Raw genomic sequence first — 15,664 nt, forward strand, 5'->3', positions numbered from 1 at the left:
CAAAAATGAACTATTGGGATTTCATCAAGATCAAAAGCTTTTGCACAGCAAAGGAAACAGTTAACAAAACCAAAAGACAACTGACAGAATGGGAGAAGATATTTGCAAACGACATATCAGATAAAGGGCTAGTATCCAAAATCTATAAGGAACTTAGCAAACTCAACACCCAAAGAACAAACAATCCAATCAAGAAATGGGCAGAGGACATGAACAGACATTTCTGCAAAGAAGACATCCAGATGGCCAACAGACACATGAAAAAGTGCTCCACGTCACTCGGCCTCAGGGAAATACAAATCAAAACCACAATGAGATATCACTTCACACCACTCAGAATGGCTAAAATTAACAAGTCAGGAAATGACAGATGCTGGAGAGGATGTGGAGAAAGGGGAACCCTCCTCCACTGTTAGTGGGAATGCAAGCTGGTGCAACCACTCTGGAAAACAGCATGGAGGTTCCTCAAAATGTTGAAAATAGAACTACCCTATGACCCAGCAATTGCACTACTGGGTATTTACCCTAAAGATACAAACATAGTGATCCGAAGGGGCACGTGTACCCGAATGTTTATAGCAGCAATGTCTACAATAGCCAGACTATGGAAAGAACCTAGATGTCCATCAACAGATGAATGGATAAAGAAGAGGTGGTATATATACACAATGGAATACTATGCAGCCATCAAAAGAAATGAAATCTTGCCATTTGCGACGACGTGGATGGAGCTAGAGCGTATCATGCTTAGTGAAATAAGTCAATCGGAGAAAGACAACTATCATATGATCTCCCTGATATGAGGACATGGAGAAGCAACATGGGGGGGTAGGGGGATAGGAGAAGAATAAATGAAACAAGATGGGATTGGGAGGGAGACAAACCATAAATGACTCTTAATCTCACAAAACAAACTGGGGGTTGCTGGGGGGAGGTGGGATTGGGAGAGGGGGAGCGGGCTATGGACATTGGGGAGGCGAGGCGAACCATAAGAGACTATGGACTCTGAAAAACAACCTGAGGGTTTTGAAGGGTCAGGGGTGGGAGGTTGGGGCAACCTGAGGGTTTTGAAGGGTCAGGGGTGGGAGGTTGGGGGAACAGGTGGTGGGTAATGGGGAGGGCACGTTTTGCATGGAGCACTGGGTGTTGTGCAAAAAGAATGAATACTGTTACGCTGAAAAAATAAATAAAATGGAAAAAAAATAAATAAATAGCAAGAAAAGCCAAAAAAAAAAATGTTGAAGCCTTACTGGCATATAGGTCCCTTTGCCCACCCTCCTTTATAATTGTCCTACATAGGACACTTACATTGAAAATCCCTTTCAAAAGTCATACACATTTAAAGAACTTAAGAGGAGAAAAGTAGCCTATTCATTTACCAAAATAATTAACCACTACTTGTACTCTCCTTTCATTCCTGAAATTCCAAGTTCCCGTGAGATATTTCCCATCAGCTGGAAAAACTCCTTTAACCATTTCTTTTATAGCAGATTTTCTGACAACAAATCCTCTTAGAGGATTTTTTTATTCCTGAGAATGTCCTTATTTTGCTTCACTTCCTGGAGGGCTTTTCTGCTGGATATAGAATAAAGTGTTGAAAGTCCTTTTCTTTCAACACTTAAAGATGTTGCCACTGTCTTCTGACCATCACGGATTTCTGAGGGGAAATCTACACTCACTCATATCTCTACAGGTAATGTGCCATTTTCCCCAGCAGTTTGATTTTTTGACTTATCTCATTTGTTTTTCAGCAGTTTGATTACTATATGTGTAGGGATGGTTTTCTTTAACTTTTTTTCCTTTGGGCAGTTCATGGAGCTTCCTGAATCTTTAAATGTAGGGTTTTCCCAAATTGAGGTTTTCACCATTATTTCCTCAGTATATTTTTCTACACCAACCTTTCTCTTCTCACTGGTACTCCAATGATACAAATATTTTATCTTTTGATATTGTCACACAGATTGGTGATGCTCTGCTCATTTTTAAAAATTTAATATTTTATTATATTTAATATCTGTTCTTCAACTTGGATGCTTTCTCATGCTCTGTGTTCAAATTCACCAACTTTCCTCTGTCGTCACTATCTGCTATTGCAGGGATCTAGTAAAACTTTTTATTTCAGGTATTGTGGGGTTTTTTTCTAAAATTTTCATTTTTTAAAAAATAGTTTCTGTTTCTCTGCTTGGAATGTCTAGCTTTCCATTCATTTAAAGAGGATTTACTTTTATATCATGGAGCATGGTTATGATGGTGGATTTCAAGTCTGTCTGATAATTTCCACCCTTGAGTCATCTACAGGCTGACATCTATTATGTTTTCCCTTGAGATTGATCAAATTTTCCTCATTCTTTGTATATCAGGCAATTTTGGGTTATATTCTGGACATTTTGACAGTAGGTTCTGAGACTCTGGATCCTGTTAAAATCCTCTGGAAAATAGCTTGTTGTTTGTTTTGTTTTAGCTGGCAGCACCCCCGGTTAGACTCAGACCACACTTCATGACTTGCCTTCTGTGAGCCGTGCTTCCCATGTCCGTTCGGTTTCCAAAGCTGTTTGGGTCTGCCCCACACATGTGGCACTCCGGGTGGTGTTTATGTTGTAGTCTGACTTCAACAAAGCCTTGGCTGTGTGTCTTTGGGGCTGTTTTGCACCTGCATAATTTCTGGGTGAGGTCATGGTTTGTGCTGGGTTGTTCACGGAAGTGGGGGATCCTCCTCTCCAGATCTCTCCTTTTCGGGGTTTCCCCCACAGTCTCCAGCTCCCTCAGGCCTTTCTCTGTTGTTCCTCTGGCTAGAAAGATGGGTCTTCTCTTGGGGATTTGGTGTTTGCATCCCCTTAAGCAGTGAATGCAGCTCTGAGGGAGGACAGCCTGGGTCAGGGCCAAGAGAGAAACAAGAGAACACAAAACAAACAGATATTTTCCCTGTGCTCTCAAGCTCATTGGGTCCCTTTCCCTGGTTCTCCGGTTAAACCGAGGGTTTTTCTCTTGGGGTTTTTGTTTTCTTCATCCATTGTGCAGTTTCATGACTTAGGCTACCCTATGGACAAAGCCAAGAGATAAAGGAAGTTAAAAAAGACACAAAACAGGAAAATCCCATCTTTATGGATAATTCTTAAAAAGTTTTCACTTTCTTTTTCAACACCTATCTGCTGTTGTTTACTTTTCAGTATCCTCAGGAAGTTCCTTTTTGAAATCTGCCCAGGGTTTTCATGGTAATCAATGGAAGAAATGGGCTGTGGTGGGCTTACACCATGGTGGCCAGCACCAAAAGTCAGGTTACTGTTTTCCATGCTTTTTCACAAATATGCTCATTTGTCAAATATTTCTCAGCATCAACTCTGTGCTGGGCACTGTGCTAGGTGTCAGGTTTATAACCGAGAACTAGACAGACGCTGTGTTGACGACCTTGCAGAGAAGAATGAGAGTGACTGAGCAAGCACACAAGGGATGAGTGTCACCCAGGAGAAGCAACGAAGCTACAGCATGTCCTTCATAGGGAACCAAAGGAAGGTCTCCTCGAGGAGGCGATGTTTAAGCTGAGAACAGAAGGAACAGCGTGAGTGTGAGCAGAGATGGGCAGGAGCCTTCCCAGCAAAGACCAGCACGCTTGCTGGCCTTGCGGCAGACAGGAGATGGCACACTCCAGGAACTGAAAAGAGGTCAGAGTGGGCATTGTGCTGGGGGGGGGTGTGTGGCAGGACATGGGGGTGAGGTCAGGATGGCAGGTCATGTGGGTCTTTATAGGCCCTGTTAGGAGATTTTTAATTAGTTTCATTGGGAAAATGAGAAGCAAAACATACCCATATTTCTGATATATTTGGACTAGGGTCCCCTTTTACACATGGGAAAATATGGCTCAGAAAGGTAGACTGGGGCATAGTATTTTACAGTTGAGACAAGGAAGACCCAAAGAGGGGATTTATGTGAGCCACAGAAGGAATAAATAGCAGAAAAAGGACTTGTAACCAAATATTCAACTCCCTGGCTGGTTACTGCTCTTTCTTTCACTCCTACCTGCTCCAGACATCTCCACGTAACCTTCATGAACACCAACGGCTTGGCTGAGTAGCATCTCTTTCTTCATTTGTTTATCTTTGCAGAGCAGGGGAGTGTGAGGCGGGTGAGTGCATGGGTGCACACATGTGTGAATGTATGTGTGGGTGTGTTCCTAACACTGGTAACACCAACTATTGCCAGCAGTTCATCCAGCAACATCATCCACCAGTTCACAGCCCCTGGGGAATTCACTGTGTCTGCTGAATGCACAACCACTGAGTGGCATGTGATGGCTCAGAAGCATGTGACAATCCGAGACAAGACAGAGAAGCTCAGTGTGACTGGGTGCTCCAGCCTGTCCAACTCAGGAGCCAGCCCTCTTTGCCGCACTCTCTTCGGGGACCCACTGTGGATTCAGGTGATGCTTGATGGAGGTAAGTCTACAGAAATGATCGAGGTCGAGGCAACCTTGATTTTCCTCAAATCTATCCATCCAACTCCCAGGCTTTGGCACTCAGGTATCGAGTCAGTTTTTTAGCTCATTTACTTAGCACCTCGTACGTGCCTGTAACTGGTCTAAGTGCTTTACATGTACTAGTTTTATCTCCATGTACTACTACACGTTACTACTATCATCTCTATTTCACAGATGAAAAAACGGAGGGAAGGTTCAGAAATTGGCTCAAAGTCATAAGCCCAGTAAGCTAGTGAAGCTCTCAGCCTTCTGAATGCCATTTTTGCATGCCCACAGTCCTGTAAGAAGAACTGAATTTCCAAGTCACTCCTTGTTGGGGGAACTTGACTAGGACTGGGAGAGCTACCAGCTGGGCCTGAGGCCATCCCAGTGCAGCCAGCACTGCCCAGCTTGGCACAGTGATGCTGCCCCCAGTCAGGACTGCTAGTCAGGGACAAGCACTGCTCCAGCCACAGCAGCTCTCATGGCTGGTGTCTGTCAGATTGGCCAGTTTCTTTTCTGATCGGTCACAGAGGTCATTCTAATTGGTCATTGTGTCCGTTTTGATTAGGCAAGGTGTCCCTTCTGATCCATCACAGCATCTATTCCGATTGGTCACAGTGTCCATTCTGATTTATCAAAATATTCATCCTATTTTGTCGGGAGGGACCCATGCAATTTCACTTGTTGAATACTCTTGAATATCATCCCTTTTCTTAATAGAGACCCTACCAGCTAAGACCCATCCTCACCGAAACAGCATCTTTCCTGCAGGCACAGGTCCAATTTGCGACCTGGACAGAAGCCTGTTGAGGTAAATACTGCATTGACATGGAGCTGCAGAGGTGAGGATGTGACTCAGTCCTACCTCACAGCTCCCAGAGCCTCACTCAGCAGGGACTTCACGGAGCCATTGCGGGTCCTTAAACGTGGTACCTGGGTCTCCTCTCTGTTCTGGTGTCCTTGTCGGCTGAAGATGGCTGCTCTGTGCACCTGGGAAACCAAAAATAATCCTTCATTGATTTTTCATTCTACAAATATAATTGAGTGCCTGCTCTTCACCGAGTGTGGGGAGAGGGAGCAATAAATGGGAGAGTCAGAGGGCTAACATTACTCTCAGCAGCATCAGCTGCATCGTCCTTGCTCAAAACAAGAAAATATACTCGCTTGGTTTCTGTTGGAGAGAATCATAATTTGGTGGTTTAAATCAGATTTTCAGAGTCAACCACAATATTCCGCTGGATAGCCAGTGCCAACCTGTAAGGGAGCCCATCTTAATGTGGACAGGCTGCGTGTTCCTGAGGAGCAGGGTTCCAGGCAGTCTGCTACAGATGTGGAAGGAAATGGCTTCAGCTGCTCCAGCCTAGAACAAGACTGGAGGCTAACTGTCATGCATAAAAATCAGCCATGCCTCGGGAGATGCTTCCTTCTTAGCCTCCTTCCCTCCAAGGCCAAACCTGTCAACAAAATGTTCTCAGATCTTTATTACAAACCTTTAAGTTTATGGGTAACACTTGCGTAGTATAAATTAGAAGGTGCAGATGAGCAGAGAGGACCCAAAAAGAAAAATCCTTCATGTACCCATTACTCAGAGATAACCACAGTTAATACTTGGGGTTGGGACTCACCCTTCCACATGTCTTTATGGCTATACCATGCCCCTAGCTATATCCAGAACTTGACCTCAGAGCTAGTCTTGATTACCTTGGTACAGTCTACAGCATGGTTGTTGCCAACATTCTTAAGTATTTCTTATCCCACATAGGAACAGGGGTGACTTACACTGTGTTATCAGGCAACACGAGCCTGGCTGAGTTCACCACACCGAAGGGCCTGCTGCCCTACAATCTGACCCTGGACCGAGCAGCCCAGCAAAGGATTGGCCCCGGGACGCACCACCTGGAGATCCGAGCCACCGGCAACACCACCACCTCTGCACCCTCTCGAAATATCACAGTCCACTTCATGGAGCCTCTGTCAGGGTTACAGGCCTCCTGGGGTTCTGACCACTTGGAGCTTGGACAAGACCTACTGGTCAACGTCTCGGTGGCTCATGGTATCCCAGAGGGGCTGACCTTTGAAGTGGCAGGACTCAATGCAACCTTCACCCACCAAGAAGAAAGCCTCAAGGGGCCATTTGGGATTTACCAGGTGGCAGTTCCACTTGAAGGTACTTGGGGTTGGCGGACCCCCTTTCCAAACTTCCTTCCTCTTCCCTTCCAGACTCGGGTGTCCAGCATCCTGCCAGCCAGTTTCCGTGTGTCCTGGTCACAAACCTGGTTCACAGCATCCAGCCTGTGTCACAAAAACAAGGAAGAGACTTATTATCTGCCTTCATAGAGTTCAGAGTCACGGGAGTTCTCAATTCTGGCCCTTCTGACAGTTGGGACTGGGTCATACTTTGTTGTGGGGCTGCCCTGCACATTCTAGGATGTTCAGCAGCATCCCTGGCTTCTATCCACTAGATGCCAGCAGCTCCAGTCCCAACTGGACTCCCTAAGTCCCAACAAACGGAAATGCCTCCAAACATTGCCAACTGTCCCCTGGACAGCAAAATCTCCCCCACTGAGAACCACTGAAGGAGGGCTGGAGTAGTCCAATTTTTCCATCATTTCTAGAGGAGTGTGTGGTTCAGGAAACTAGTCCATGCCCTTGGGGCGGGGAGAGGTAAAAACAAGGGTGGGAGAGGGAGGGAGGAGAGAGGAAGTGTCACGATGCTGGCTGGAACAGAGAGAGGGTGACAGACTGGCTGGCCAGGGGAAGAGACCACAGCAGACATTTGCATTTAATCTGGAGAGAACAGAGAGTCCTTCAGGGCAGTGTGGTGAGGTCAGCAGGCAGAAATGTGATGATGATCACAGAGCCTCCAGCCCACCCAGAACCTTGCCCCCAGGGTCCCTGGCCCTGGGTCTCAGAGGTATGTCAGAAAGAGGGGAACACTGCAGGTGTGGGGTTACCATGCCCTCAGCAGCAGAGCTGGCAAAAGGAATAGCAGGTTATATGACAGATTTGAGAAGAAAAACACTGGAATTTTGCCAGGTATCAGAGGTCCAGGTTGAAACAGGGAGAATCCAGAATGGAATGAAATGACAATGGAAAATAAGTACAATATATAGGCTATAATTCAAATGCAAATTAATTTTTGTCTTCTATAAAAGTCGCTTGGCAGGGGATAATAGATAAAATCTTTGCAGGCCCTATGAGGTTTTGGCTTACTCTTAGATGATAGTCTTCTCCCCACAAGAAAAACAGATTTGGATGGCTCCAGGGATGAAGAGGGTGAGGAGGAACGAGAGGGAACCAGGTAGGACAGAAATCCTCACTTGGTGGCATTGGCTCAGTCCTGGCTGGCCTTGCTGTCAGGGCCCCAGCAGATGTCTGCAGCTGTCTCTTATGGAAGCTACTCTGGGCTTCTGAGGCCCCTGCTGTGTGCCTCAGCTCTGGGGATGGGTGATGCCTCTCCCTCAGTTGGCCACATCTGTCCAGCTGCTGCTGCTTCTGGATTACCAACAAGGTCACTCTCTGTTCTCGTTCTTGCTGCCCTTTCCAGCACTCCCTCTCCCCAAGACAAACATCTGGTCTGTAGAAAATCTTCACCTTTTCCTTGGCCAGCTACCAGTGACTGTAGTTTTTTCCAAAGGCAGGAATGCAGAACTTTCCTCCCTCCCTCTCTCCCTCTCCCTCTGCCCTCTGTCTTAGACCATCCGTCCAGGGCATGAGTAAGGAACACTTCCATGGGGGTCCTCAATCTCAAAGAGCACACATTCACCTTTCCAAGGGTCCCCTCTCATGAGTTTCCCCCTAGACTGAGAAGGTAGCACCCACCACCCTTCCCCATGATGGAGGAGGGGTGGGATACATACGTACCCCAAATAAGTCTTACAAATTCTTTTCCCTTTTCTACCCCTCAATCTTATAAAGTTCTGTCATGTCTTTTCTTCTGATGGAATCTCCCCTCAAAGGATGGGCACTATTTGTCCTTTGAACTTTAGTTTTAGCCCCGTCATGAACCATAATCCATGAAGTGAGCCTCTGCTCTGTGTCCACAAAGCCCCCCATACCAATTTCTGCCATGGTTTGGCACTTGGTCTCCTGCATATCTACTAGACTATAAGGACCTTGAAGACAAAGACCACATTTCATTCATCTCGGTGTCCCCAGAGCCTTGCACCATGTCTGGTATACAACAGGGGTTCATTAAATGCTCAGATGATGAAAGATTCAAATTCTGCCATCAGTGGAACTGAGAAGTACATGCTAGGAGAGCTGACTTAGCAGAAGTCTAAAGAAGATTACAACATCCATAATTCTCCACCCTTTGCATTGCAGGTACCTTTCTGGTCACTGTGATGGTGAGGAATGCCTTCTCAAACCTAAGTTTGGAAGTCGGAAACATCACTGTCACAGGCAAGGAATTTCTGGAAGTGGGTACAGAACTCATGACCAGAGTCCAGGGCATTGCACTTGCTTGGGATCCAGTGAGGAACTCATCAAAACAAAGCTCTGAAATACTTACTTTGCTCTATAGATGTTAAGGGGCAGTGAAATATGCAGTAAAACATTCAACCATTGTTAAGAATTCTGAAACATCCGAGTTTGTATTCATTATGTTGCTTTAGGCTCCAAGCAACAGAAAGCCCAACAAAGGAGGCTTTCTGCTCAAAGTTTTATTGTTCCACCTACTAAGAATTTAGGAGGTAAGTAATTCCAGGGTTGGTTCAGTGGCTTATTGTCACCAGCAAGGACCCAGGCTCATTCTGTTGTCATGTTCTTTTTTTTTTTCTTAAACTATTTTATGTATTTATTTGACAAAGAAAGAGCACACGCAGGAATGGGGGAGCAGGCAGAGCAGAGAGCTGGATTCAGGGCTCGATCCCAGGGTTCTGGGATCATGACCTGAGCTGAAGGCAGATGCTTAACAGACTGAGCCATCCAGGCACCCCTGTTGTCCTGTTCTGCCATCCTGAGAGCTTCTGCTCTGTTCTTAGGCTTGCATCTCATCGACATGGCTGCTGCAGTTCCAGACATCACGTCAGCCCAGCATTATCCAGCAGCTGCTCAAGCTTTTTTCCCTTTCTGTAGTTCTTGTTACTGGGGTGGGGAGGGAGCACCCCCCCCTTCCTTAGCAATCTTCCTGTCAGATACCATCGGCCGGGGTCATGCACCCCAGTTATAAGGGATACTGGGAAGCAGGTATCCTGCACCTCCAGCTTTGTGGGAAAAGGTAGATTCTGGCAACTGGGAAGAGTGGGGAACTGGCTGCTGGGTAGGCAACCAACAGTAGCAGTCACAGAGCTGACAGTTCATCTCAAATGTGTTTGCCAGGACTCTTTGAGCAGCAACGGACAGAAAAGCAATTCAAACTGGCTCAAGTCAGAGGGACGTTTTATCAACTCAGAAAAGGCCAGGGTTTAGTCACAGCTGGATCCAGTCACTCAATCATCAGTCATCAGAAATCTGTCTCTTCCCATCTCTTCGTTCTACTCAGGCTTCATTGTGATTCCTTCTTCCCAAGCAGTAGCAGGATGGCCCCAGGCTTCAATCTTTAACCCTAGTGAAGGAGTGCCTCTTTGTCGATATTTCCAGAAGTCCCGAGGTTGCCTATACTGGTCCAAGTTGGTTCGTGTTCCCTCCAGGACCCAGTGCTGAGGCCAGGGGAAAGCGGTAGTGGGCAGACCAGAATCACATGTTCACCCAGAACATGATGAAGAGTCAGCTTCACCCAAACCAAGGACTGAGAGTGGGGGAAGGAGGGTTCCTCAGGGAAAATGTCACCTGTAAGTGCTCTTACCAAAAGAAGGGGGGCCCGAAAACCTGGATGGGGGGAAAACCACAGCTGTCCTTGCTACTGTCCATGGCCCTCATTTTCCACATATGGAATTTGAGGCTGAGAGAGGTTAAATGACTTTCCAGAAGTCACTCAGCTAATTCATGGCAGGATCAGAGGTAGCAACTACTTTTTCTGATTTTTTCACTCAGGGTTACTGGACCATCTTCCTTCTTAAGATTAAGAATGGTGGGGCACCTGGGTGGCTCAGTGGATTAAAGCCTCTGCCTTCAGCTCAGGTCATGATCTCAGGGTCCTGGGATCGAGCCCCACATCTGGCTCTCTGCTCGGTGGGGAGCCTGCTTCCCCCTCTCTCTCTGCCTGCCTCTCTGCCTACTTGTGATCTATTGCTCTCTCTCTCTCTGTCAATTAAATAGATGAATGAAATCTTAAAAAAAAAAAGATTAAGAATGGCTTCTGTGTCTAGTATCTTAGCTTTGCTTTGTATAATTTTTACAGACCTTCAAAGTTGGAGTTCTCTGGATGGGAATTCACTGGGAGAGAATTTTTTACAGATCACTGGTACTCAGATCTTAAAATAACCATGTCACTGGGGTCTAGAGAAGCACATGGATCTGCCAGTGCAGATAAAACACATTCCTACCTTAATCACTACACTTTAACATATTCACGGTTTAGCATTTTCAGAGCATACCAATTGCATGTACATTTTCCATTTTTTAGACTTGATGTACTAATACTCTTTACAGATATATACAGAAGACAAAGCAATTAAATACAGCATTCAGCCTTTGAGAAATGGGGATTGCCTTTCTGTAAGGGTTGAGAAACCTAAGACTCAGAAATAATAACTAACCTTCCGAGGTTCACACAGCTGGTAAGAGGCCAATAGAAGAACCCAGAAATGCACCGTGGTGTGCTGAGGCTGGCTCCCAGCAGCTTGTCAGAGCTGGTTCTTTCCATCTCTTGCTCTACAATCACTGCAGTCAGCTTGACAGCATGAAATCTGCCCTAGTGGCAATACCGATACCAAAGACAGCAGCAAACACTACAAATCAGAGTTCCTCACTCCCTCCCTTAACTGGTAGTTAAACGTTAACAGGCCACGGGCCTGTCTCCAAATCTTGTGTTACCTGCACTGGCAACTGCCTGCCTCTTTCCTAACAACCAAACAGGTGTCTTTAGTCCAATGATGGACAAGATGGTTTGAGTTTTTACCCATTTCTGTGGCCTAAATGTATGCTAAATTTCTGAGCATACCCCTGACTCTGCCCTTTGGCAATCTTATCAACACTACCAAAGTCTGATGCCTGTTCCCACTGTGTTTATAGCTCCTTCCAGTCTGCAAGAACGATCCGGAACAAATGCCAAGGAAAAGAATGTGAGTATTTGTTTTTTAAACACTTAACCTCACCAGAAAAAGATGTCTAAGCATTCTGTTTTAGTTTTGAGTTTGGGCTTATTGGTGCGAATAGGCAGAAAACTAGGAAGCATAGAGGTTTCTTCCATTTGAAAAGAGATCCAGAAGGAATGAAATCAAACCAAGCATGTTCTCCAACCACTACAGAATCACATTACAAACCAGTAATAAGATATCTGGGATAGGTACATACCTTTTAGACATGTTGGATATTCAAGAGCATACTTGAAAAACATCAAGAGGTCAAAGGAAAAATTCACAAGGAAAATTTTAAGATATTTTTGAGTGATGATAGTACAACCTATCCAAATTTGTGTTATGAAGCTAAAGCAGGGCTCAGAGGAAAATTTATAGCTGTTAATGCTTAGAAAACAGGCCTGGGTTCCTTAGTTTTTACAGCAAGACTAAGTCCTCAACTCCTTGCTGTTGACATTGCCTGTGCATGTCAATAACAAAAACTGTGCATCTACAATATCCAAGGCCTGGTGTTAGGGACTACAGCTACAAAGGTGAATAAACAACCATGGTCCCTGCCTTCTTGGAGCCTAGTGGGTGAAACTACTGAATAAATTAGCATCTGGTTAGGAGTTGTGATAAGTGTCTAACTAGAAGCAATGGGGTGCAGTGACAGCAACCAACACAGGGTGGCCTGGCAAATGGGATCAGGCATCTCGGAAGGAGACATTCAAGTTGGAACTTGAAGATAAGACAGTCAGTCATGCTGGAAAGAAGAATAAGAGCTTTTGGGGTGCACAGATATGAAGGCCCTGGGGCTGGAATATGGCCTGAGGCCTAGGGGGCTGGGTAGGAGGAGCATGTAGGAGATTATAGAGAGATGGACAGAGGCCAGATCCCATGAGGTCTTAGGTACCAAGACAGGGACTTGGGTTTTATTCTTAGGCCACGGGAGACCACTAGGGGTTGACTCTGCCATGTAGCTTCCTGCTATACAGGCTAAGTCCTCTCAGGCTGGCCGTTTAATAGGCCCTACTAGAACTTACTCAAGGAGCATACCTTATACCTGCTGATCTCTCCTCCTAGAACCCACAGGTTCACTCACTCCTCCTCCTTCACAACAGCTCTGTGATCCTGTCCTCTGGAGAAACCTGCCCTGACACCAGCTATCCACTTTGCAGAGGTCATAGCTCTGTGCCTTCCTCTGCACCAGACACAGTAGAAAGCATGTCACAACCTCCCCTCATTTAATCCACAGCAGCCCAGGAATTGAATGCTATCAAATCTTCACAGGAGCAGATATTCTCAACTTACTGCCTCCCTCTTACACATTCTCATAATCCTCGGACCCCCTCTCTCTGTAGCAGTTAGCACTCTGTATTTTGTCTGTTTCCTTGTCTGTCTTCCCTCCCAAACTTAAGGGCAAGGCCCAGGTCTCTATTCCTGTATGTCTGGGCATCAAGCATGGGGACTGGTCCAGGGCAGGCTCTGTTAAAGTTGGATGCATGGTGGACCCTTAGCACTAAGCCCACATTCAGAATAAAGTTACTTACTCTGTGATTCATCCCTGGAGGTGAGCCAAGTGGGTCACACAGGGTCTGTTTCCATTCCACACCCTATACTGTGGATACCCTTGGCACAGATTGCTGTGGGTTGGGAGGTGGGGTGCCAACTGTGGATGGGCATCTCACCAGCCAGCTGCTTTTTCTGCAGAGAGAGAAAGGGAACGTGCAGGTGTATGTGGAACCTGGTCAGTCTGTGGATCCTTTCACGACTGTGACTCTGGGCTGGCCAGACAATGACAAGGATTTACGTTTCCAGTGGTCATGCGGTAGGTGTCTGCAGAGCTCTGGAACTATCCTATCTCACCACAAAGTAATGGACAGAGGTCAGCTTTGCCATGTTTTAACCTTCACACAGGTACCATTTTTGCCTGCCCCTTGCATGTGCCAGATTAAGAATTCCATGGAAATAGCAGGGTGGGGGGAAGCAGTGGGAAACCAAGGCAGAGGTAGCCTTGAAGGCAGGCAACAAGGAGATGTACTATCTGTAAAATATGTGAAAAGAGTAATTAATCCTAAAAGTCAATGTTTTACTTTCACCACAAAACTCAGTAATAAAAACAACAACTGCCCTCCTTTCACTTCCTTGCCCTTGATACGTTGCCAGGAAGAGTCTAGAAGTGAGGAGGCATTTTCAGACAAACCAAGAGAGTAGCGCCAGTGCCCATTACTTAGAAATAGTCGTCCTCCTCTCTATAGGGATATAGCCTAGCCAGGCAGACATTCTTTTGGAAATTAATGCCATCCCTACTGTACATATTATTTTTGTTAGCTGTTTTTTCTTTGAACAATATAGCCTGCATATTTTAATGTCATGATATCTTCTCCATCTTGATTTCACAATAAGTGTATAATAAACTCTCTAGTTAGTGTATGATCATTTATTTACTGGTACCCTATTTTTGGACAAGTTGTTCTGAATTATTTGCCCTTATAAGCAACATTGTAATGAACATCCCTGTAGTTCTCTCTTTATTTGCCTCTCTGGTTACTTTCATAAATAAGTTTTTAGAAAATAATAAATTTTAAGAAATGGAATAGCTGGGTCAGAAGTCATGGAAAACTTGAAGCCTTTTGATATCCATTGGTAAGTGCTCAGGATACCCTTTTGAATGTTAATTCTCATTATCAGAATTCATAGAGGATGTGCATATAGAGTTTGGGTGTTGAGCTGATGGCCTGACCCTAGATCATGTCTCATGAATGGCACTGGTGGACATAGCAGATGATTGCAAGCACCTGAATATTCATCAAGAGGGGAATGCTTCAATAAAATGGGTACATCCAGACAGGGAGGACTACATAGCTGTTAAAAAAATAAGGCAGCTGTATGGCTACGGGATGCTTACTAAGATGCATTAAGAAAGGCCAAGTCCAGAAGGGCATAGAGAATGCTGTGTGTGGAAAAATGACACACACACAAACATACATACCTATATTCCGACGCAGGCAGAGACCGGCTCTGGAAGGACACTCCAGAACTCGGTGCAAGACAAAGATGGGAAGACAATCACCTCCACACTGTGCATTTGGTACCTATAGGGAGTTAAATACTGAATCTAAAAGGATATGTTCATGTCCTCATCCCCAGAGCAATGACCTTATTTGGAAAATGAGTCTCTGTAGATGTAAGTAAGTTAAGACTCTGCAGATGAGGTCATCGTGGATTACCTGGGTTGGCCCTAAATCCAATAATGAGAGGGATGGGGAAGCGAGGTGACTGATGCATAAACATCCATCAACAGAGATGAAGGGCAAAAGATACAGAGACTTACTGAGATGGTATCATAAAGCCGGAGGGAACATGTGGCTTCTCAGATGGGATACATTCCCCAGGTCCCCAGGTCCCCAGGTCCCCAGTGTACCCACAGGGACATACCGCTGAGGTCAGTCTTCCAGGTGGAGTGAGAGTTACACCAGGGACAAGAAACTGCCTGGGTGCTCACGCAGGCAGAGCTGTCTATCCTCCTGGCCTCTCTCCTGCTGTACGCCTGGCCGTTCATTCTTCAGCCAGTGGCTGGTGCAAGTAAAAGCAGCTGACATCCTCTGCAGGTGTGCTCAGAGTTGGGGGAAGCACCACTCATTTCCCCAGAAGCATCCTTCTGCAGCACTGTCGCCACACCCTATAAGTGACAGTGTTCATCAAATTCTCTCTTTGGAGCTGCTTCTCTTATCTATGACTCTTTTCTTCCCCAAAACCCCAAACCGGAAGGGTCCTTGGATTGGTAATAGCATTTTCTCCCTTCCCCTCAGGACGCTGCTGGGCCCAGTGGAGCTACTGTGTTGAGAGGCAGCTGCTCCGCACAGACCAAAGGGAGCTGGTGCTTCCTCCGTCCTGCCTGCCACCGCCCAACTCCGCCATCACCCTGCGCCTGGCCACGTGGAGAGGCGGGGAGCTGCAGAACCGGGAGGAGCAGTGCCTCTATGTGTCCGTCCCCCTGGAACTCGGGCCTCGAGTCAGGTGTGGGCAAGAGAGCAAACTCCCGCGG

General features: G+C 46.0%; 1 protein-coding gene and 1 long non-coding RNA gene across 2 annotated transcripts in view; one reads left to right on the plus strand and one right to left on the minus strand.

Annotated features, from left to right (window-relative positions):
* The window catches only part of PKD1L2 (polycystin 1 like 2), a 95,916-nt gene that overhangs the window by 22,677 nt on the left and 57,575 nt on the right, over positions 1 to 15,664 (plus strand). Inside the window, exons 6-11 of the mRNA XM_045986708.1 lie at positions 4,198 to 4,430; positions 6,216 to 6,620; positions 8,780 to 8,857; positions 11,570 to 11,619; positions 13,327 to 13,444; positions 15,429 to 15,636. Of these exons, the coding sequence (XP_045842664.1) occupies positions 4,198 to 4,430; positions 6,216 to 6,620; positions 8,780 to 8,857; positions 11,570 to 11,619; positions 13,327 to 13,444; positions 15,429 to 15,636 (1,092 nt within the window). The remainder of the gene's footprint in view (positions 1 to 4,197; positions 4,431 to 6,215; positions 6,621 to 8,779; positions 8,858 to 11,569; positions 11,620 to 13,326; positions 13,445 to 15,428; positions 15,637 to 15,664) is intronic.
* LOC123930477 lies at positions 1,256 to 15,507 on the minus strand. Its single transcript, XR_006816114.1, has 5 exons — positions 15,055 to 15,507; positions 13,167 to 13,320; positions 6,599 to 6,745; positions 5,319 to 5,443; positions 1,256 to 3,037 (listed from the first exon to the last, which is right to left on the minus strand). It is a non-coding gene; the product is annotated as an uncharacterized LOC123930477 (long non-coding RNA).

The sequence above is a fragment of the Meles meles genome, chromosome 19 (genome assembly GCF_922984935.1).
Source record: "Meles meles chromosome 19, mMelMel3.1 paternal haplotype, whole genome shotgun sequence".
Classification (NCBI taxonomy): domain Eukaryota; kingdom Metazoa; phylum Chordata; class Mammalia; order Carnivora; family Mustelidae; genus Meles; species Meles meles.